At 43.0% G+C, this 24,557-nt stretch overlaps 2 protein-coding genes across 8 annotated transcripts in view; one reads left to right on the top strand and one right to left on the bottom strand.

Moving 5' to 3' along the window:
• cep290 (centrosomal protein 290) overlaps positions 1-806 on the bottom strand; it is a 44,808-nt gene extending 44,002 nt beyond the window's left edge. For all 6 annotated transcript variants that reach the window (XM_031869923.1, XM_031869907.1, XM_031869881.1 and 3 more), the window contains exon 1: positions 1-806. In XM_031869923.1, coding sequence (XP_031725783.1) covers positions 1-114 — 114 coding nt within the window. In that variant the 5' untranslated portion in view covers positions 115-806.
• Positions 605-21,900, top strand: tmtc3 (transmembrane O-mannosyltransferase targeting cadherins 3). 2 transcript variants are annotated; one of them, XM_031869940.1, is made up of 14 exons: positions 605-721; positions 1,735-1,948; positions 2,494-2,712; positions 6,560-6,659; positions 7,640-7,755; positions 8,630-8,802; positions 10,748-11,000; positions 13,430-13,578; positions 13,764-13,884; positions 14,059-14,170; positions 15,783-15,886; positions 16,387-16,556; positions 17,530-17,756; positions 19,217-21,900. In XM_031869940.1, the coding sequence occupies exons 2-14, from the start codon at positions 1,760-1,762 to the stop codon at positions 20,092-20,094; spliced, it is 2,811 nt and encodes a 936-aa protein (XP_031725800.1). In that variant the 5' UTR covers positions 605-721; positions 1,735-1,759; the 3' UTR covers positions 20,095-21,900. The 2 variants fall into 2 exon arrangements, with proteins under 2 accessions (XP_031725800.1, XP_031725791.1); XM_031869931.1 differs by lacking the exon at positions 605-721 and adding an exon at positions 831-980.
• Positions 21,901-24,557: the final 2,657 nt, after the last annotated feature.

Below are 24,557 nucleotides of genomic sequence, written 5' to 3'. Positions count from 1 at the left end.
CAAAACAAGCATGTCGATGACCTCATCCAATTGGTTTTTTTCAAAATCAAGGAGGCTGGCTGGGTCGATCCTTGTCACTTTGTCCCACTGAAGAGCAGCAGGCATCTTGGCCATAGCGCGTTTGTAAAGATCCAAGCAGGGAATTAGCAGACGACTAGCTAATGTTAGCTAAACTAATAAGTGAAAACTAACGTTAGCTAGTTATCTCATTGTAGTTAGGAAGCTGTGGCTAAACATTGCTGTGGTCCTCAACATAAGCCTTATTGTTTCTCACTTAAATAAGTTTAGATAGTTAGTTCACTAGCGGAAGTTACATTTGTGACGATGTTAAGGGAGCGTTTTAATCTAATGTTTGTCCACAAACTGCTAACGTTACAAGAAACTCGTGTTCATGAATTAGCTAGCTAGACGTTGTGATGTATGGTAGTTAAATGCTTAAACCAAAAGTGTGTAACGTTAGTTATCTAACATCATTTAACATGTCCCTGATTGAAAATACAGGCTAACATTTCAAGTGATCCTGAGGTTTCCATGATGTGACGCTTCGGCTGCTAGGTTACCGTTGACAACACCAGCAGTGACTTGGTATGCTAACTAGCAAGTTAATTAAGCTAGTGCACAAGGAATAATAAAGCTAGTAAAAAACGATGAGTGGAGCCTTTTCAGGGATATTAACCAAACTCTACAGCTACGACGGATACAACGTTACAACACGGCATTTGTAAGTCGTACTTTAACAACTTTGTATTGCGTTTTATCGAAACGCACCGAGTCCGTCTTGGCTAATAACGTTTTTAACTTGCGCGGTCACCTCTGACCCGGAAGTGATAGTTATAACCCGGAAGTGATAGTGATGACTCGTTTGGGCTAACGTTAGCTCTCCCAAGTGGAATGTCGCTATCTGAATTGTTTACTGTTAATCATTCAACAGTGGCTGATACCACCTCTGCAGTCACCGGTTTTCCCTTTTTATAGACACGGTAGGTAGGACATTTAATTAAAAAAAGACATACAACACATCTGCGGCCAACGTTATCCGTCTCTGAGACTGCTATCAACCTAGTTAGCATTAGCTAGGTGCTTTTTCGCTATATCTAATGTTATGTTTCAGCAGCCAGACTGAAATTGCAAGAGAATGGTATTTGGGGCTTTGTACTCTTATATTGCCGTGATCGAGCGATAGCAATGTGTATTTCATTTGTTTGACCAATGCCTGCCCTTAGATAGCTATTTAAAGAGGATCGTGACAACTTGCAAATGTTCTAGGTGGCTGTTACGGTCCATCCTCCACTGCTTGTGCTCTTTTGCACCCAGCTGTTATTATGAAGTTACCGGTTGCTAGACTGTTTGAGTTTTCAGCATGTGGGCTAAGATCCCCATCTGTAGTTTTACTTGTCGGGTAATTTATCTGACAGATTATTCTCCACAATTTGAGACTAGAATGAAACAAAACACTATTAAACAGGGTGGCAGATTATAAGGGTGCTAAAAGTGAGGGAGTAGGACCACCACATATTTAAGCCACCATAACGGGGAGTAAGTATTGTGACAAGGATGCTACATAAGAGTAAAAAACATGGTCATTACTCGCTGTAACATACTTACTATATGAGGTTTCGTAATCTTGCCCTACCAAGTCCTATGAAAAGCTGCATTGTCAGTATGATTTAATGATTGCTTTGAAAAGAAAAGTCCAATCAATGTTTGTCAAACCTCTTTGTTTTTCCTGCACAGTGATCAATGACGGCTTTGGTCAACCATGGCTGTCGTGTCATGGAAGGAGATTTTACTTTTGACTGGACTGGTGGTTGGGTGTTACTGGAACAGTCTGTCGTGTGGCTTTGTGTTTGATGACGTCTCAGCGATCCTCGACAACAAGGACCTACGGCCCTCGACCCCTGTCCGCAACCTGTTCCTCAATGACTTCTGGGGAACACCCATGGCTGAGGTAGATCATGGTCCATGACACACCTCTGGGGTTCATCCATATGGGCTTACTTTTAGTTTACACTTCATTGATGAAAGCTGTGGCATGTATCAAGCATTTACATTTAGCTGAGTTTAAGGGGTTGTTTTATTAGCAGTTTTATTTAGGTCACTAAAGTCCAGTTCAACTTCATTTGCAACCTCCTATTAACTTGACTTTAAAATGGCTAAGAGTGTGAGCATTTTGATTGCCTCTCAAAGGCTCTCAAAATGGGGACACCTAAGCCGGCAACTCGTAGGGAACGTTGATCAGTAACGGTACAAATTATTGCAACAGTGCTAACAGTGAGGGGGAACCGGAGGGTGGGTGCTACGCTTCCACGAAGATGCGTTGGTTTAAAAGAAGTATCAATATTATAGTCATATCATTAATTTACAGCTCAAAAATATGTCCAGTTGATCTTAAAGGTGAATTTGTAGAATCACTCAAAAGCTTCACTAAACATCGGTCTGCCTTTTAATGTTTCTCGGTCCGTCAACTGATAAATTGTACATGTTCAACTACAGGAGAGGAGCCACAAGTCTTACCGACCCTTGACTGTACTCACCTTCCGACTGAACTACCTCTTCAGTGAGCTGGTGGCAGCTTTCTACCATCTGCTGAACGTCATTCTACACGCAGTGGTGTGTGTGCTTTTCCTGCGAGTGTGCCGATTGTTCCTGGACAAGACGTCCAGCCTGGTGGCAGCGTTGCTGTTTGCCGTGCACCCCATCCACACTGAAGCTGTAAGTATACATTCACTGGGTCCGGCACTGTATGTATGTAATGTTATGGCAGAAAATAACTCAAAGCTGCCGTTCATAGTTTTACCTGTTCTATTGTTGTTTTTCTTCTCTTTCTTTCTTTCAATAATTTAAACAAAGTTAAGAGTATAATTCAGATACTAAAAGTACTATTTACATTTGAAATAGTTTTGGCCCCAAAAGAAGATTTAAATGATTACAACTTTTAGTGGATGTCCCCACAATGTTACATGTAGGGGGAGAATACTGTGTAACCACCCCCCCCCCCCCACCAAATACCCGTTGGTTTGAAATTAGTTTTCCAGTACAGAAAAGCACAAGTGACCCTCGATCATTGCTGTTTGAGGTATCCGTTCTTCCATTCTTTTGTGACGTTTTAAGAATAGCTTTGTTTAAGCAACACACCTGTTCATATTCCAGCTTGTAATAAGTATTGTGCACTTGACAGTAAAACTGTAACTTGTTCCTATTTAAATCTACACACATTTTGATGCTAAATTCCCAGATTGTTCTACCAATGACTGGTGATTTCTTCTATTCTTATTCAGCTGTTGTTCAAGTGGATCCTCGTCTCTTTCTGCCCTTTCAATTGTCAGTCTGGTTGAACCATTGGACAGTGTTTTGTTCTCCTTGCACAAAACAATATATTTTTTTGCAAACCCTTCATACAAAATAACATCTATTTGTAAAGAGGACTTTCAACCATCCAAAAGCAGGAAAGACGATTCCAAAAAATGAAGAGTAGTCTCAGTAAATCAAGCTTTGTGCAGGCGATCCCAAAAGTTTGAGCGGCAGTGTTCATACATACGATTACAAACTGAAACGACAGTCACAATTGCCGTGTTGAACTGATCCACTGGTTTATTTTTGTTGGACGTTTGAAGAGGTTTCTTTGCTTATTTAAAATGGTCTTCTGAACTTGTATAATCACTTCTTTAAAGGGTTGCATTTCCTGTTAAAACAACCAGCGATTTAAAGTATGGAGTAATTGGTTATTAGTTATGGTTTTAAATGAATGATGTTTATTGGTTGGACTCTTCGGCTTACCTCCAGTGCAGCACGGGGTCATCAGGACACACTGTTTTCTAGGAAGTAGCATATGACTTCGGCAGGAAATACCAAGCACTTATCCTTAAGCCAAAGTGAGGCTCCTCCCCCAGGTGTCCACCAAACTGGAGAGACCTGGGGTACATCCCAAGTCTCTTATTTAATTAAGAGACTTGGGATGTGGCCCAAGTTCTAAGTACATTGAGTGCAGCAGTGCCATCGTCCACACAAACCTGTGCACCATTCCTCTGTTTGACTTTAACCTTCAATCTGAGCATAAATTGAGCTTAACAAAACATTCTTGGTATGTTTCAAACCAGGTAACATTGCAAAGCAATCCTCTATTCACACAGGCACACACGGATTAGAAAATAATTTGTCTGCTGCTGACAACTCTTATGACCTCACCACCTCAGTATTGCTCCAACATGCCCAGCAGTGTGGGCGGGGCTTCTGTGACACTGCATCAGTGCTACCGCTTCTGAACAGGTGGCCGCATTTATTAGCTGTGTGTGTGTGCGTGTGTGTAGTGTTCTCCGCAGGATGGATACTAAAGATGTTTCTTTCATCCACAAAGAAGCCAAATTTAAAATCACAATGTTTTTATAACATAAAAAAACAAAAAAAATTGCGACCGTGAACAGTAGGTGAAAAAAAATTAATTAAATGAGTTCGTTTTTTTTTACTTTAAGATTCTCTTTGGAATTGAAAGTTGCTTGTTACAGCCGTTTATCGTGACCATCAAGTTTATTGAACGCCATCGGAAACCAAAAACCTTTTTCTTATTGTTTATCATTTGAACTTGATCTTGTTCTCTTCTTAAGGGCCTGTCTAAAAAAGCCTCTTCCCCAATTAGGGCGTGTAATTCACCCTATTCAACACAGCTGACCTGATGACCAGACAGGCCCGACCAGAGGAGGAAAAACAGAGCAAACATTCTGCTTGTCGGGGTGGAGTGCTACTGTTACACAGCATGCACCACTGAGCCAACCGTCCTCATGCTGTCCTCTAATCTACGCAGAGTCTCTCAGACTTCTTGAATGGAAACAATTTGCCTCACAAATGAGCCTTTAGAGTTAGTCCAGCAAACGTCCTTCATGTTATCGCCGTCTGGAATCTCTCTCTGAACGGATCATTTGTTTTTGAGTTGTGCTCCGAGCACTGAAGGTCCCTTCATGATAAGTGCGTACAAAGACTCCCTGTGTGCCCCCATGTCTTTCTCAGTGGCTTTTTTGGTTATCTGGCTTTTTGAATGGAGACTATAGTTTGTTTGTTTTCTGAAGTATTTCCAAGAATTTTCCAACACAAATCATTTAGTGTGCTCCACAGTATATCAAGGCTCTAAAATGGCTGCGCTGGGAAAACACTCTTTGAAAAGCTGCACCCCAACACAGAAAATGACCAAACCAAAACTGTGGTTTTCCTTTTTTTATATTATGTGAGCGAATCAGAGTATTAAGTTATGAGGGCCACTACGACAAAATTATAGCATAAAAGGAGCTCTGTACTTATTTAGACAATTCAGCACTTTTTACATGTGTAAACGCAACCAGTGTATTCAAACTAAGACAGTGAATGTTTTATGGTACCCTGGGCCGTGTATTTGGCCACCTTATCAAATGAGGTAACGCAGTAGCGTGGCTGCCTGATAAAGGAAGTGCAGGTAGGTACTTGTGCAGTGTTTCTTTTCCATTGTTTTATTCTAAGGCCACACAATTCACAGCGATGCATACCAGTTGTTGGTTTCAGCTAAACGGGCAGCCGGTTCTGAGAACAATGCATAAGCCTCGTTTGTACATATCTCCTATCTTACTACATAGACGCATGTGTGGTTTTTGATGCGTCTATTTCCAAGAAGCCATGAGCTTTTGGTCATGGTGGAAGTGAGAATGTCATTTCTTCCACACGAGGGCAGTCATCATATACACAAGTGACAGGTGTTGATGTCAGAGAGGCTGCTTTACGGAGACGTATATGCTCGTCGCCCGCTGAGGAGATTTACAAAACTAGACCTGTTTTCACAACTGGATTCGAGGGCTTTAACATGTGGACTCTGGTTACTGCCAATTGTAGACGCGTGCAATGTTCTCTAAGAGATTAGAACAGAAAGTTATCCTCTGTCCTGAGGTGTATTGGAGGATTTATCTGTGGTGGTTGTGTCATATGCTGCTGGGAAGCGCTGACACTTTTGACACCTGAGAGCTTGTGGCAGAATAAGGTTATTGGTCCTTTATTGTCTCCCAAGAGGAGGAAATTAGTTCGGATGAAACAATTTCCCTAAATCTGAGACAGACATCACGATAAACACGTGTAAAACATTGAGATAAAAACACAAAGCCCTTCACTCCGTTGAGAACCACAAACATTCTGAAAACATACAGACAGTAGTACGTAAATTACAGACGCATCTCGTTTAACATGCAAGGAAACCCATGACCGGTAAAAGCCTGCAGCTGAGTGGCCCCTGCCTGCGCTAAAATGTCTTTGGGGGAGGGGGGGCTCCCATAATCCTCCCTGTCGTTGTAAGTAGACTGAATATTTAACCTGGACCTTGACCTTCAGGTTTCCAAACCAGCTGGTAATACCAAAATGTAAGATGGACTCTACAGTAGCTCTATTATAATAAGTAGCAGCGTGGTATTTTCAATCTATATGACTGAACATGCACCCTTTTTTGCAGACTTTAAAATAAATTCATCTGCACTTCAATACGACTTTAAATGAACAAATCAGTGTGGCTTGGCAGCAGTAATGACTCTACTATATATTGTTTTATCGTCAGGTCACAGGTGTGGTCGGCAGAGCTGAACTTCTTTCTTCAATCTTTCTCCTGGCTGCTTTCCTGTCCTACACTAAATCAACAAGTGCGAACCACTCTATCGGTAAGTCTCGTGTGCTTCACCAGTCTCTCACTGAATTATGTTGCATGTACAAGATGTGCTGGGTTCCTGTCATGTAAGTTAAGACATTATTGCAAACACTGAACAGACGCAGGACACCGAAACCCCAAATTCACACATCAACTGTGACAAAAGTGATTCAATGTGACCTGAAAGGCCGATGGCAATGCGGCAGTCATCCTCATTCATTCATTCATCAGCAGTAAGAGTCAACAGTCACATGTTTGTGTCAATAAGGAGGTTTGTGGTGACAGGCAGGGTTGGGTTAGGATCAAATACCTGGCTCAGTGGAATAATGTCGGACTTCAGAGGCTCTGGGCCAATTTGTTTATTCTTTGGCGTGGCTTGTGTTTGTGCAGGTCGTTGAGTCGGTTCGCTCCGTGTCCTCCGAGTCCTGGCAGCTCTGTGGAGCTGTGTCCCAACTCAGAGGCTGGAACGGCACAAAATGCTCTTCCTTCCTTAATCAGCCTCACTGAGACTAAAACTCACGGTCCATTCAGGAAGTTCTCATTAAGTTACAAAGTCAAATATTTCAAAGTCCACGATGTTGCCCTTAATTGGACAACATGGCGTAAATATCGCTGTGGGTTTAGGGGAAGTACCGGTGTTCCCAGGATAAAGTGTGATGTTTCACTTCAACACATACGGTGTGATAATGCTAAATACATCCATATACATGTGACTTTCATTTCCCTGTAATGATTGACAGCATCCACCCTACTGACAAGAGCAAACAGGAGTTAATGCCCAGCCTCTGGCTTTTTTCTCATTGGCCCAGAAAAGTTACTGTGGTATTTTATCAGTGATTGATGGCCAAATAAATCCAAATGCATGACTGATATTTCCTGACTGGACATATGGATCGTCTTCAAAGAAGTCTGTACCAAGACTTTCCCCTCTTTGTGTATAAAAGGTTGTGCACAGCTGTCTGTTATTTGTGTATATTCTCTCTTTTCTTCCAGTGTGGGCCCCCATCGCTCTGACAGTGGTGCTAGTGGCGGCAGCAACACTGTGTAAGGAGCAGGGAATCACCGTCATCGGCATCTGCTGTGTCCACGAAGTGTTCGTTGCACAAGGGGTAAGGCTCCGCCTCCGAAACTTGGTCACACCTGTGACATCAAAGCACGGCTGGCTTTTTACTCTAGAGTTATTTTTAAGCCTGAATTTAAAGTTTGCGTTAACAAGCAGTTGCCATCTGCCCGAGGTTAAGGTTCGATTAGGTAGTATATCAGACGGATACATACTGAACATATCGAGCACTAACCTTAACCCCAAGCAGTTTCAGGGCGCTTTTTACTCACTATGGCCTCATCTTTCACTACAACATACAAGTCCTAGCCAGCCATAGCATTGTGTTGGGACAAACTCATACGGAACTTCTGAATATATTAAAAGCTAAAGAAATCAGCGTTAGCCGACGATAGCCGGTGACTTCCGAGATTGCATTTCAGCCAATGCGTTCCGCCTCTTTTGCTCTCCACACAGACTCGCATTCAACCAAACCCTGCTCCAAACGTGATTGATCTAAAACACTCCGACTACAAACAGAAACCGGAACTCTTCTGATAGCAGATCTTGTCTCGTTGCCGATGAATGCAGAATCTGTTCCTACAGATTAGTCTCAGCCAAGTCATTAACTCAATGAGGAGCACCGTATGCAATCATTTGTACAGGACCTGGTTATTCTGAGCGGGAGTTTAAATGATGTAGCATTAGGGGGGTTTGGCTTGAATAGAACTCATTTAAACTGAGATTTGGTTGTTTTTTTCTGACAAGCATTCATCACAAATGACTCGTTCAAGAACCGTGACGACAAGTTCAGTTTGTTCCAGTTTCTGCCTTTGATAAATAGGTTTGCAGTTCAAACCGCTGGCAGGTTTTTGGGGAATGTCATTTGAAGTATGAATAAAAATGGTTGAGTTGACCCTTCCTTCCTGTTGCTATCCTCTCAGTTCACCTTGCCCATGCTGTTGGACACCCTGCGGCGAGTGTTGCAGGGTAAAGACGGCTTCCCTTACGCTGTCCTGCAAACTCTGCTGAAGCTCATCGTCCTCGTCATCAGCACCCTGCTGCTCGTCATCGTCAGGGTCCAAGTCATCCAGTCCCAGCTTCCCGTCTTCACCCGGTAAACGGCATTCTCTCATCAGCAGCAACAAAATGCTGAAGCTGCATTTCAGTCTAACAACCCTCTAAAGCTTTTTCTCCCCGACTGCATTGGCTTTTATTGAATTTACAAATCAAATAAAGTTAAAGCCTACATGTCACAGTGTTTAATGCGTCAAAGAGCAAGATGTGATTATTTTTATTAGGGCATTTCAATTTGTTTTTAGTGCGTTGTAGTTAAAACGCTTTGGCCAGTTAAAAAAAAAAAAAAGAAGTCTTCCTCTGCAGCTGCTGTGTCTCAGTGAATACAGTCGGAGTCGTGATTTGAATGCAAATGGCTTCAGGATTATATAAACACATTATACTAGAACTACTAGGTTCTTCATTTCTGATTATGTAATAGTTTACATAATGCCTTATTTTATTTGATCAAAGTAGAGAATCTTCTCACGGCTCCTGACACCCGATGGATGTTATTTACAGGTGTGGCAGACTCGGAACAGCTGCTGCAGGCGTCTTTACACGATATCTGAGGCTGGAAATCTGTGACTTCTCCCTTAAAACACCCTAATGTACCATGCGATGATGTATTATGTTGATATGTTACATTGACTCTTGCAGTGTAGTCTATTATATTGGACAACAATGATTACCAATATATAATCACATCACATTACTGGTGTCCACGGTCACTTTACCATGTCCTTTGTCTCCAAATACTCTTCTATAGTTTCTATTTATTCTAGTTAATGTTCCTCCTATTATTTACTTCTGTATCTTTCTATTCTCATTAATTTCTGTCCTCTGCTGCAACATCAGAATGTTCACATTGAGGATCAAACAATAGATGCATCTCACTTTTAATAAACCATGTGACCTGTGAGAACGCTGTGTGGGGGGGGCAGATGTCAAGAGGTTCATTGGATTAAGTCTAAACTATTTTGAAATAGTCTGTACAGGGTTCCACTTTGATTGCAAAGATAAAATTCCAGACAATTAGCCGATATGTGCTAATCCCCTAGCCGTTATCCTCGGGATGTCTCCGGATTGTCTGAAAGAATTTCTATGTTCAAGTCACAACAATGCTGCATATTTAGATTACCACCATCCCGGCTGGGATTATTTGCTAAAGAAGTGGGACCACCTGCTTTACCAGAGCAGTTCAGATACAGAGACGGGCTGGAGGGGACGGATCGACCAGTTAAGGATCTGGGGATGTCTCCTGGTTTATTGTGACTGCAGGAGAATCCGTCTCTCTTATATCAAATGCTTTCCTCGTCAGAGCCTTCACCAGATGGGTCACATATTTGTATATATCATTATTTTTGCCTTGCCAGTATTGGGATCACATGCACATTCTAGACATTCTGTGAACCTTCCTTTATTAAAAATCTAACTTTCTACACATCACACTTTTCAATAGGAAAATGTGATGTGTAGAAAGTTATTGCCGTTCCTTTGGCATCACTAAAGAGGAGAACTGGACTGGATTAGCCGTCGATCCAGGCTGGAGGGTTATTAAAAAGGCAAAAGAGTGAGATTTCATCTCTCAACCGGTATTGTCGGGATCACAGGGAGCTTTGGGGCGTGATGATGACGGAGTACAGAACGGTGAAATGCATCCATCTGTTGCCCTGGACGTGAACATAAATACATGACCACTGTAAATCACATGCAGTGTTCTTTGCCGTTCCTCTTCTTTGTTGCCCTGCTGATTTATTAGATGTGGTTATGGAAAGATGGACATGGAGATACAGATGTACAGTATGTGTATATAGGTATATCTACAAAGATATAGTGCCGCTCAAAACCAAAATCAGCAGATTTGGTTTACAGTAGAATGAATTATCTTTATCACTCTGTGCAGTCTCAGCTTACGGCCCCTCGTACACCACATAAAACATGCTCTTATCCTCTCCGGCTTTATTGGGTGGATGAACTTGTCTTCTCCATGTCCTCTCTTGTAGATTTGATAACCCGGCAGCCGTCAGCCCCACTCCCACGAGACAGCTGACCTTCAACTACCTGCTCCCTGTGAACGCATGGCTTCTGCTCAACCCCTCTGAGCTCTGCTGTGACTGGACTATGGGCACCATTCCTCTGGTGGAGTCCCTGCTAGACCTCCGGAACCTGGCCACCCTGGTGTTCTACACGTTCCTGGGCCTGCTAGCTTACCACAGCCTGCGCTACAGACACAGCTCTGCCAGGACTGTCATCATGGTGAGAGATCATCACGCCCAACAGTGGCACTGCGACACAAAACCAAACACACACACGGCGGACGCCGGGCTTACAAAACATTGGCAGAAACACTGACGAGAGTCTACCAGGTAGACACAGCTGACGGCCTCTACTTGATAAAGTAATTTCTAAGCATGCAAGAGATGACGTCATAGGTGAGTTACAGCCATAGACTGCGCCTCTTTGAAATCAGACTTCCACAGAGAGGAACATATTAGTGTATGTCTGTCGTAGCAGCTCGTCATCACTTAAAAAGTGCTGGAACATGATCTCCAGAGAAGAGTGGGAAGCATGAAGAAACTACAGGCTCACCAGCCACATCCACCGTTTCACAGAAACTACACATAATTATACTCCGGTCTTCCTAATCGGGTATTGGGTGAGAACATTTTAGTCGATGCTATAATTGACCGTTACATGCTAGACGCATTTTATTACTTAAGTCTGCATTTTAGTACCGTTGTTTGGTCTCATCTTTGTTCTCCACAGTCTGGTGTTTATAGCCGACACCGGGTAAATGACATCGTGGAATCACTAACAGACAAAGTGTTTTTATGTTTAGCACACTGAGGAAAGTAATGATAAACACAGGCCGGATCTGTCCGCACAAATGAAGAGGGATAAAAAAGCAGGTCCTACTTTAGCGAGTATGCGTTGTTCCTCGTGGCACACGGAAACAAATCGGCGTCCGTTGTGCAACAGGCCCGTGGCTCTCTTACTTGGAGGTCAGTGAACTTCCTCACAGTGTTGGTCTTAGCTTCACTTTGGAGAAGGGGACCACAAATCAACACCAAACACACTGAATTATGACTTCTGCCGTGTTGATTCTGCTTTGAAATATGTTGCATAACAATATCATACCACATCATCCTACTTAGTTTTATTGCAAGGCCGCCAGCTGTAGCTGTCTCAGTCTGCTGGCTGTGCACGAGCGCTACAACACATTATTTTCATTAGCAATTAATATGCTGCTTATTTCTTGATGAATCATTTAATAATGTAGTCTTTCAACAATATAAAAGGGATAGAATGTCATTTCTTGAGGCCCACGTTGGCGTCTGTGTAGTGCTCGTTTCTTTTTCGGTCCAGTACCTGTTTTCTAAACTTCAGCTCTACACACACATAAGTTTAAATGCTTTAAAATAATCATCTTGGTTTTGTCAGACACTGTTGATGTTCGTAGTATATATGTGATCATTTCTAGCAGTAGCTCAGCAACAATGAATGTCCTTTTCTGTATGTTAATTATGCTCGACGTAATGCACAAGTACATATTGTAATTATGGTAAATGAAAAATACTGAAATCATTGTCATTCAAAAAGCAACAAAACAAAGACTAAAAGCATGTGCCATCATTACGAGCTTTCACAAATGAGAAAGTCTCTACCCTACATCTTAATCACACGCAGTAGGATTAAGAATAAAAAGAATAAACTTAATTTAATGGTCATAAATAGAGGCACATACATGAAATCTGACCACTGCCCGAAGCATTTAGGAGCAGTGGGCTGCTGTGAAGCGCCAGTATGGGTTCAGTGTCTCGTTCAAAGGGCAGAAAATAAAGAAGTTAAAGCTCCGGTGGGTCACAGAGTTGATTCCTGTGGGGACATTAGTCTTGTGCTCCTGAGCGTTCCCATCTGTTGAGCAGCATTAAGCAGCCATCGCGGCACCAACTCTGTCTTATTGTTAATTTATATATTAAGTATATATTACAAGTAATATGAACACAGGTCATTATTTTCAGCTCTCACCACATCCCCTGCCAGTATCCCATATATCAACCATGTAACTCCCACAACAAGACACAATGTAATATCCAGATCACTGCATGAAACATGGATTGTTGTTTCTTTTGATTGCACTGATGCTATTTATAGAAACGGACCGGCCTCCAGCCTGTGCAGGAGGATGAACAACCTCCAGAATCGGATCTCTTGTTGGCACACACGCTGAGACGGATAGATTATACCCCGATCATATCTGATTTAACAACAGAAACATCAGTTGCTTTTGCATGTAGGTGTATTTTAGAGGCTGGATCTTATGCTTATTTTCATTATTGTTTAATGTAATAAATGAATCCTTTTGTCTAAATATGTTTTAAAATGCTTATGGTTTCCCAGAGCCCAAGGAAACATCTTAATCATAACAAAATCATAAAAGTCCAAAAACCCAGCTCCAGTGGTCTCATTTGAGAAGCTGGGAGCCGAGAGTTTTTGTTAGAAAATAGTCGATTTAATATGTGTATCAACCAATCCATTATTTGACTTATTGTTTGAGCCACAGTGGAATCATTTTATAGTCTGCATGTTTGATTGAGCAACACCTGTGAACTTTACTATGTAGTTCCAGGTGCATTGACATAAGGCGGCTGGTATGGACTGAAGTCATTGTCTCTCTCCTTCAGGCCCTGTCTCTGATCGTCCTGCCTTTTATTCCTGCGTCTAACCTCTTCTTCCCGGTGGGCTTCGTCGTGGCGGAGAGGGTCCTCTATGTGCCCAGTATGGGCTTCTGTGTTCTCGTCGCACACGGATTCAAGATCGTCTCGCATAAAGGGTGAGTGCTCGTCCTAAATGACGTTACTGTACTGTAGAACTATAACCTGTGGAAAACCAAAACAAGGTGCAGCCCTTATTATGTTTATAGAAAGTCATAGCTATTGATTTAAAGAACACAGTGCATCCGTGTACTGAAATGTTAGCAATTTGAAGTCTTGAAACTCTGCACGTTTCTCTTTGCAGACCCTTGAAGAAGATTTCCTGGTTGATCATTGGGGTGCTGTTAACGACGCATGCAGTGAAGACTTTCAAGAGGAATTGGGACTGGGAGTCAGAATACTCTCTGTTCACCTCTGCGCTGAAGGTAAGCTAGAAAGACAACTGACTGTTTTCCATATTAGAACGAATCTTTGATTCACCTTGTGATTAAGAGGCCTGATCAAACTGTAACAGAGAAGTGTTAGGATAGTGATGGATCAGTCTTTCACAAAACAAAACAAGCTTATTGTCATGTTTCTTAAATTGTCTGCCGATTCAGGTCAACAAGAACAATGCTAAGTTGTGGAATAATGTTGGCCATGCTCTGGAGAACCAAAACAACTATGCAAAGGCGCTGCAGTATTTTCTCCAGGCCACTCGCGTTCAGCCAGGTAAGAAACGGAGATCAGGCATTTGTAATTACTTTCGACATTCAGGAATGAAGTGATCATAAAATGCACTGAAGAACAATCTGCTGGGGCTTGTGGGAGGTACTGTGAAATGTCTCTTAATGTTTGGTTTCCAGTGGGGGATACACAGTGTGCTCATAATGTTGGTAATTTATCACCTGTGTCACACGATCATATTTTTACTATCTCTTGATAAGATGTGCTTCCAGTTCTTCGTAAGATACATGCAGAGCAGCTGATCGTACAAGGGCTCGATCAAATAACAGAAGCAGCTCCAATGCAGGAGCTACTATTGGCTGCTGCATCAGTCAAACACTTAAGTTATGCAACGTGGTAAAGGAAATACACGCTGTACTATCACCTCAAAGTTGCAGTATTTTAGTTTCCCCCCTCTGTTAGTTAAGGCTCCCTTGTGAATCTTACTCTATAATGTGAGTCTTGAATCAGGCTAACAAAGGCTTTTGTTTACTTATTCATGTTCATAGTATCACTACTAGCTTCTGTGTTGCAGCCTATACCGACACCAGAAAGGTATCGCGATGCCATACAGCTAAAAAGCAGTACTAAACCTCCATTTAGTAGTACCGGTACTTTAAAAGTGTTTTTATAAAAGCCGATCCCACGGGAGCGAGCCATTTTAACTTTGCTGCTGGTGGGAGCAAGCGGTCAAAGCTAAACTGCGGATCCTGTGATTTAGCCAACGCTAAGCAGAAGGATGCAGTTAACAAATACAGTTGAAAAGCAGGTCACCAACCGCTCGCCAGCTGCACAGTCTCGCTCTGAGCTGCTGTCGGTACCGCCATCTTTTCTTAATCTATCCAATCTCCTGTAATTGGGAAACTGAAAAGGGCAGGTACTTAAAAACATACTTGGCAGCTGATTGGAAGAACCATCTGTCCATCAAACTCTGTACGACACGAGTCGGGGGAAGAAATAAAACCTCTTTTCCATCGAGAAAAGCCTTCAGTGCCGTTCTTTGCTGCTCTTCAATGAATAAATACATTCCAGTTCTGATAGTTAGGAGACAACCTCTGGTTCTGCAGAGTGCACTTGTTGTTTGAGGTTTGTGACGTGGTGTTGTAGTATCGCGATATTTAACAGCGGGTTTATTGTTTGATGAATCCATGACTACATGCACCTCACAGAACTATACTAAACAGTTACAGCAAGTTAAGCTTCCACCAGCGGCTCAGTTTGTCTTCGTAGCTTTGTTTGCAGGAAGCCCGTCGTCAGCTGAGACATCAACACTTTTGCCGGTTCACCGCCCAAGAGTGTTTCCCCGAGATAAATGGTGTAAACACATTAACCCGATGAGGATTTCCTGCTATGCTAATCATCCAGCATCAGTTCTGCTTGTCCTGACTCCTGACTGACCCTACTGGTTTCCAGAAGGATTTATTTAGCTTAAGTAGCTTTTTTTGGTCATTATGTACAAACTTAACATTAGTTTAGCTTATGTGTGGAATGTTAAAGCCAAGCGGGAGAAACACACAGGGTCGGGGGAGGATTAAATGGATTTAAGAAGAACACAGACGAGTGTATGTTTCAGCCTGTAATTGATTTCTTCCTTCTACACGATACAATGTTTCCACAGATGACATTGGAGCTCACATGAATGTTGGAAGAACCTACAAGAACTTGAACAAGTCCAGAGAGGCAGAAGATGCATACTTGGTTGCCAAGTCCCTGATGCCACAGGTATCCCATCAGGTCACATGCAGTGCACGAGTGTTTGGAGCCACTAAGCCACACCTCCTGGATCCTCTCCATTCATAGGCTAAAGGCTTTTGAGCAAAACACATATCCAGTATTAAACTATATATATGATGCAGCCAACATCGATTATGCTTTCGCTTGTACAATTTGCAACATGTGTGATGTAACTTCATGATATGCTGGTGTGTCTTTCTCTAGAAGAAACTATTAATTTATTATTATTTTAATCTAACAAGCAGCTCCCTCCTGGTTTGTGTCACCCAACGGACTACGTTTAGTTTAGAGTTAACAGTTCTTATTTTTCAACTATTCATTTCAACACCAACGAAACCGCCTCTAGAACGGGAGCAGTGATACTCACTTACAGTTACAGTCTCCAGTACAATCTACAAACACGGCTCATTAAAACGTGTTTATTTCGTAACACTAGGATTAGACAGATTATCATCACGTCAATGACTTCTCTGTTGGTCGCTCATCAGGTTATCCCTGGGAAGAAGTATGCGACGCGCGTGGCCCCGAACCATCTCAACGTCTACATTAATCTGGCCAACCTGATCCGGGCCAACGAGTCGAGGCTGGAGGAGGCTGACCAGCTCTACCGACAAGCAATCAGCATGAGACCCGACTTCAAACAAGCCTACATCAGCAGGCAAGATTCTTAACTCTGCACCCGTACGATATCAATCTCTGAGCATGACTTATCAACCTTTATTCTCTCCACACAACCAGGGGAACACTATCCACAAATGTGACGCATGTACTTCTGTGGAGCGGGACAGATTTATTGTTGTTGCCTTTCATCTTTCCACTAAAGTGAACATGCACTGCTACTCGGACTCGCCCTTTCTCGTCTGTTTGGTTTGACCTCGCCCACTGTACCAACAGCCTGCATGAACATTTCATTGATAGCCGTTTGTGGTAGCTGCACTCTAAATCAGGGAAGGTGTAAAGTGCAGTTGGATTTGTTTCTTCAAGTTCTCCTTGAGTGATCTTTGTTTGATTAACTCCAGGAGTGAAGGTGCAGCTGTTGCAGTGCTCGTCACAACTCAAAGTCAGCTCCAGTTCGGCATTAATATCATTTCGGCATCTTGTGTACAGTTTTATTAGCAAGCGGTCCCGCTCTCTGGAATAAGATCTAAATTCCAACAATAACCAAAAGACATACAGCTCCACCTGCAATTCACCAGCAGTGATTTATTTGTATCCATAGCAATCCACATGATCTCTTTAGTAACGTCTTTCCAGTTTGGAGGGAAAGGGTTCCAAAATACCAACCGATTAGTTCACAAACCTGGAAATAGCGCACACATTCTTGGATTTGAATTTAATACCCTCTTCAGATCCCGTCCGCCCTTTCTTCTCTGAAATAGTGTCTGAAATGCTTCAGTGTCTCTAGATTCTCCTCTCTAGTCCTCACCTGCAAACAAGCATGGAGAAAAGAAGCTGCTTTGCACTACTTGTCTGACAAGACCAATTATGTATTAATAGGGGTTAATTATATTCATTATAACTATATTAGATTACATATTAAATTGGGTTCTATATGTGACAGGTTTTAATGTAATGTAATTATCCATCTTTTCAAATATATAATTACCCCTCTTGAATTTGATTTGTTTCAGAGGGGAGCTGCTTCTGAAGATGAACAAGCTCACAGAAGCCCGCGACGCCTACCTCCGAGCCCTGGAGCTGGACCGCACCAACGCTGACCTGTGGTACAACCTGGCCATCGTCAACATCGAGATGAAGGACCCGTCGGAGGCCCTGAAGAACTTCAACCACGCCCTGGAGCTCAACCCACGCCACAAGCTGGCCCTCTTCAACTCGGCCCTCCTCATGCAGGAGTCTGGTGAGTGAGGTCTGCCAGGTTCACAGTGAAGAAGTGAATAGTTTAGATAGAATCCAGTCTCCAGCTGGAGTAACAGTAGGACTCCATTAAAGGGCCGTACACGGCCTGCTTCACACCAACTGGCGTGAACAAAGGGAATAACCTGGCGTTCCCTTTCGGGTGTAACCAGGTTCTGAGAAGCTGGCATTTATTTTGCAATGAACACCGAGTTCATGGCCAAGTTTCTGTCAGGTGCACTCTTTACCAATAGCACATTCCTGCTGCAGGTTAATCCAGCGTGAAAAATACACTGTATATATATAATTATGAAGAGCACTTTGTTGAGGCGATAACAATCTACGTACTCTTATGCAGGGTGGTTCAAACTAAATCTACAAAGAGGTGAGTCATTAAGACAGCAATACTTCACGTTGACCGAGCGTGTTTTCCTGAACGCTCACCTCGGTGTGACTGTGACCATGTCAGCACAGGTGTGACGCTTTTTCATTGCAACTCCATCAGTCAAGGGGTTTCTAACACTTTGGTTGTACCACCATTCAAAAAACCGACTCATTACCGATGATTCAGAAAAATTAATTTTCAAATAGTATGACGCAACATGCTCCATGTTTGCCAAACGCATACAGCTTCCTCCATTCTTTAAAATATTCTCTTCAGTTGCAGTTTTTTTGTTTCGTTTTTCACGAATCCTGAGATGACAGATTATTCTTCTGTAACGTAACCTAAACATCATATACATGCGATACAGCATTCTCCAGTAGCTTTATGTGTGTAGTCCGTTGCTAATACCTCACTTTCCCTCAGATTAAAGTTCAACACAGGGTCACTGGACAATGAACTGCTGCAGGACACTACACGCGCTCCTACAAATGAGTTGTTGTCTGAGCTGGGTTGTGCGTGTCCTCATCTGTTTCTTAGCTTTTGATTTCCAGCAGGGGAATACAGGTGTTGAGGTGGGCAGACCACTAAAGATGCCACATATTTTCTTCTCATTCCTCACATTCCTACTTCCACTTCCACATGTGTTCACTTATCTCAATCGCATGAAGTTGGCCTGCTTTTGGAGAAGCTTAAATTTCTCAACAACAGGCGGGACAGATACATGCATCGATAGAAAACACCTAAACCTCAACTCTAGGTCTTTGAATTCAGCCGCAGAGCTGCTATTTAACAGACACCGTGAGATGCAGCTGTGTGTGTAACGTGTGAATACAGTATTTTACTTATTTCATTGCATCTTTTATCAAAAAAAAAAAAAAAAAAAAAAAAAATCACACTTCTTTATCCCCCTGTTTTGAATTTATTTTTATTTGTCGTCAGAGCTCAAACTTTGACCTTAATTCTAACAGTTGAGTCATAACAAATAACCTTAATCCAGACTTTAAATACCTGTAATTCAATATTAGAGGTGGAATATACAAATAAATGACTTTATATTATGTCTTTGCTTTCTGTGGCAGGTGAGCCAAAGTTCTGGCCTGAGGCCAACCGTCGCTTCTTGACCTACGTGGAGGAGGAGCCCGAAGACGCCAACGGCTACTTCAACCTCGGCATGCTGGCCATGGATGCCAACGAGAACGCGGCGGCTGAGTGGTGGATGCGTAAAGCCATCGGTCTGCAGGCGGGCTTCCGCAGCGCCCTGTTCAACCTGGCGCTGCTCTACTCCCAGTCCAAACGCGAGATCGATGCGCTGCCGGCGCTGGACGAGCTGCTGCGTCACCACCCGGAGCACATCAAGGGCCTGATCCTGAAGGGGGACATCCTCATGAACCACAAGAAGGACACGCGCGGCGCCAAAGCCTGCTTCGAGCGCATTGTGCGCATGGACCCCACCAATGTGCAAGGCAAGCACAACTTGTGCGTGGTCTACTTTGAGGAGCGCGACCTGCCGCGTGCCGCGCACTGCCTGGAGGAAACGCTGGCCATGGCGCCACACGAGGAGTACGTGCGTCGCCACTTGAGTATTGTGCGAAGCAAAATGGCCGCCATGAGCGCGGCAGGGCAACCGCTTACTTCAGGAGGGGGAGCCGCCATATCGGCTGAGGAGGAAAAGCCGGGGAGAGACGAGGAGGGGCCGGAGGAGGCAGCGGAGGTCGAGGAGGAAGGGAGGGGTGCTGATGCTGTGGGAAAGGGGAATGGGGAGGAGAAGAATGTGCGGAAATCCTCTGCAGAAAGCCTCGGAGGCGTGGGCGTGGACCAATCAGAGTCTTTGGACAGTAGCCAGTCTGACGAGCGGACTACGGGTAAGTCCACTGAAGAGATTAAAGATATAGAGAGAAAAAGGGCCGCCGCCTTGAGGAGACTAGAGGAGATTGAGCGCATATTAAGTGGTGATTGACATTGTGGTAATTTACAGCTGGACTACTTTTATAGAGCCCTTTAATGCTCCAGGATAAGACTGCATTCTCCCCTTCGAAATGTGTACTCAAAATCTATTTCAGTCATTTCGTTCTTTTGATTTATTCACTTGTTTGCAGGCTGCTCGGCGTGGCCCCGTTGATTTAACACTAATCATGTAAAGAAGGGAAAATGCTGATCTGCACACGAAAACCCATGTAACAATAAGCACAAAGCCAATTTGGGATTATCTATTTAAAGCTTACGGCCGTTGTAGATGCCAGTGTGTGTGGGATTCCCCATGTCGTAGATCTGCAATACAAATGTTTGCTTTTCTATGTGTAGTCATTGTTTATCACTGGATTTATTTTTTTTTTTTCACTCGTGTGTGTTATTGTTTTTAAAAACAGATCGATTGTATCAGGGACAATTAAAGGAAATGACATGTTCCTCAGATTTCCTCAAGGCAGGAGGATATCTGCATATTCCGGGCCTCAAAATAACCCTCCACACTACATCAGCGCCGGGCTTCTGTTCCATTGCTTCTTCTAATCTTTATTGATCTCACTCGCCGTTTCCTGCCACTCCATCATCAGCCTCTGCCTTCACCTCAAAATTTTCATTGGGAGCCCATCTAAAGACGATTTACCCCCCCCGGCTGTCTCCCATCCCTTCAGACACATTGAAACATGAATCTTTTTTCCCTGTTTATGTTGGTAAAATAGCCCATACACACATCGCTCCTGTGACGCACGATCATCTTCATCATGTGTTCCTCGTTTTAATGTTCCTTCCAATTTACGAGGGGGGCTTTTCATAGCAAATTTGCAGAAAACAGATCTCCACATTCATCCGGCTCCACGGCGATGTTGTTGTTTTAGCTTACTGGCACGAAAATAACACTGCGATGTCTTCAAGTGTTTGTAGTAGCCTTTGTGTTCACTTTCTTCAGCATTGACACTCGTGATCCCTCCGAATCAAAAATACTCTGCGTCTCTCTGTGGAGGTCTGAGACTGTACACAAATTAAAAACTTTGGAATCAGAAATGCTCAAATCTCTCCCGTTCTTTCCTCTAAACCATAAAATCCCATAACAATGCTCTGATTTAGAGCACATGAAAAGGCCAATAGCTCACTGTCAAAAAAGTGCTTTTCTGGCTGCACAAGTAGTTTACAGCGTACGAGCCCCCGATAGTCATGAGCTCAAGCCGTGGCCGGATATGTGATTGTATGGAATTGTAGCTGTGAGGCAGGTCAACTATTCTTCCTCGGGGGGATAACGTTAATGTCGTCACCATCCTGTTTAGTTACTTCACAGCGCAATAAAACTATGTTCCGCTCAGTGGAACGACGGGAGAGAAGGCGGATTACTGGGCGTCGGCAGCCCTGTGGTGGTAACGAGGAGCCTTGCTATGCATCCACCTTTTTCAGCCCTGAAATTCTATGTACATATATCTACCGCGTACTTGTATCCAGTGTTATTTATTATCTTTATATGCACTGCAAATGCTGTAGATCTTGTTTACCACTCCCAGTATGCTTTGAATTCACGGTGCGTTATTTTGTCTCTATCATCAATTATGTGTGCTGTCACTTGTAAGCCATGTCCGATGCTTTTTCACGTTTTAACCAACAGAGCCATGTCAGTGTTAAACATGTAGGACATATTCAATTAACTGTCGTAGGTACATCTTTGAATGAGGGAACATCCTGTAGTCCACCTCATTCTGCTGAGTGGCTGATTTTTGTACAATTTGAGATGGTGGTGGGGGTCTAGGTTATTAAATAAAGTGAGAGGACAACTCAATGCTTTTGTTCTACTTTGTCTGTTTGCCACGTGTTGATCTGCTGCAGAATTATTTGGTAATGGACATGCTCCATTTGGGGATGCACCTATCAGATTTTTGTAGACCCGAGTCCTGGACTGAACCGATCCGATCCCGGAGTTTAACAAATACACACCGCACGCCTCACTGTGGAAGCGACTGGGATCATTCGTTCATGTGTAAAACATCATGCTTCACCTAAAAATACTTTCCTAACTTTGTAAAACTAAATGTAACAATCACATCTATTGAACTGTTCTTTATTCAAATGATGGTGTTCGATACCCTACCCAGCTATTCCAGGCAGTACGGATATCCGGATCGGTGCGTGTACTCATTTCATGCCATCCCTCGCTGAATGTCGAGCCCGGTGCCAATCCAATTTGAAATCCCAAATTGAGTTCCAAATTGAAATCCAATGTACCAAAAGCTTGTTGTTAGCCTCCTTACATTTCCGATGTAATGTAATTTACAAATACACGACATCTAATGCAGCTATCGGTCCCTTGACTTGATCTGACTTCCTGCACTGATGCGGTGTCTTTGAGGAAATGTACAGTAATGAAAGGGCTTTGTTTCCAGCAGTGGCTTTACTATGCTGCATTTAGAGACGGAGGAAAGTATTGCTGAAGTATTAAAACAAAAAAATGTATTACCTCTAGCAGTATCCAGCTACCTACTTCCACTCCAGCACAACGAAGGAGTTCAGTTTGTGGTGCACGAAACAATCTTAACAGCAACAAATCAGTACCTCCATCACTCTGGATCATCCACACAACAGACAATGAGCAGTGCTTAAGACAGAACGGGTCGATTCTTTCAAGACCCATTTGGGTGAGTTATTTACATGAGATGTTTGCAATGCCTCCATTGTGTTGGGATGGATGCATAAATCTCAGAGAGAGGTATTTAAAAGCCTGGATATATAAAGCTACCTGCACGGCTAAAAAGCAAAGGTTTTGTCATTTTGGTGAGCTGGTCCTCTGAACAAAAAATCTAAACTGTTTATCATAGCCGGATGCTGTAAAAAAACGTCAGATTTTCATCTTTCTGACAGTCCTTGAACACATCTGTGACAAATGCTTAAATCATAAAAAACAACCAAAGCAAAGCTTACAAATTGTGCTATTTCGTCAAAAAACATCTCATTTAAAACTTCGCCCCGAATAAACCGTTTGCTTTAACCAGATGCTGTGAAAAGCATATTCTGCCTAAGACATGACTGATTCATCAACAGTCACGTGACAAAAATTCCGTGAAACTTTGAACTGCAGGCTGCTGAACACAGTGCCAGGAGCAAATAAATACCCCAAAACTGCTTGGAGTTCAAAGAGTCATCATGAAAGCGTCTGGCCCACAGAAAAAACAGGAGTTTTTAATAAGAAAACAGATGTGCGCCAAACAAATCTGTGAATGAATTAAACTATCTCCCTGTCCTTTGTCAATTACCATGGATTGGTTTACACTACTGAGCAGTTGGTGAAGGGGTAATCTTATGTGTCAGGACGAAGACGAAAGAGGGAGTGGCAGTGTTGAACAATGTGTCTTTCATGCAGCCCGATCGGGAGATAAGGGTACAGCGAAATGTTGCATCAAGTGCACGGCTCGTCATTCCGGGCGTGTTCCAAAAGGTGTGGAAATTTCCCCGATACTAAGATGCATCGCGAGGCGGACGTTAACGATTCTGCATCCACGCAGGATTGCTTGTGATTCACAGAGGGCGGCGCTTACACACGCACTTCCTGTGGGCGGTGCAGAGCAAAGGGACACCTTGGCAGATGGCTTGTTGCTCTCTCCATCAATACTAGCTGCTCTGACTGAAGGGAACGCATGCTGAAATTCCACTGTGGTGGTCTGTTTCAGTGACTTCAACAGTCAGAGTAGAAGAGCTACGAATAAGGAAAGGTAACTAAAGTCTGCTAGACTTCCCTTAGGAAAAACAAATATGTCTCCGTTCTATGAGTAGGTGGTCGTTGACATGCCAAAGGTATTGAATAGCGCATGTTTTCTAGGCGCCAAGTCTAATGAAATGTGTAATAAGAGGGCCGAGCCACAGCTGAGATTGTTTGATAGAGATGTTGGTGTAAATCACATCCTGGAGTATTGATAGGCCGTAGAATCGTCTGAGCGATTAATCAGGCCGATCAATGCCATTGCCTGCGGTCACAAGGCCGATTAACAAAGAAATGTCTGCAGACACATGGTGCAACACCAGGAAGGCCACTCAACTAATGCAAACTAATCATAACTTGGGCTGTACAGAGTAGCTCAAAGTTACATTTATAACATTGACATTACAGTTATTATTGATGTCTGAATGATAGATGTAATTAATGTATGTTTATTCATATTTAATTGTAAAAGTTCTAGACCTTCCTTTCAAGTGAATGAATAATGTCGCCCTGCTGGTTGAAAACCTGGAGAGCAGATTCATGAGCAAATCCGCTCTTAAGTAACGTCTTTCCTAAAATGGAACGAGGAGGTTCTCGTGATGGACTGGGATGTATTCCAGGAAAGAGTCATGGCCCCAAGGTTTGTAGAAATTGAAAGACAATCAGATTAATCAGTGCCGGGATCAATATGTTTTATGGGTTTTAAAATTGGTTATTTAGTTTTACAGTCCAAAACTCTTGAGACA

Source organism: Anarrhichthys ocellatus, unplaced genomic scaffold, assembly GCF_004355925.1.
Source record: "Anarrhichthys ocellatus isolate YVR2014 unplaced genomic scaffold, GSC_Weel_1.0 scaffold2, whole genome shotgun sequence".
NCBI lineage: Eukaryota > Metazoa > Chordata > Actinopteri > Perciformes > Anarhichadidae > Anarrhichthys > Anarrhichthys ocellatus.
Note: the sequence above shows the minus strand (reverse complement) of the source record. Positions and strands in the feature narration are given on the sequence as shown.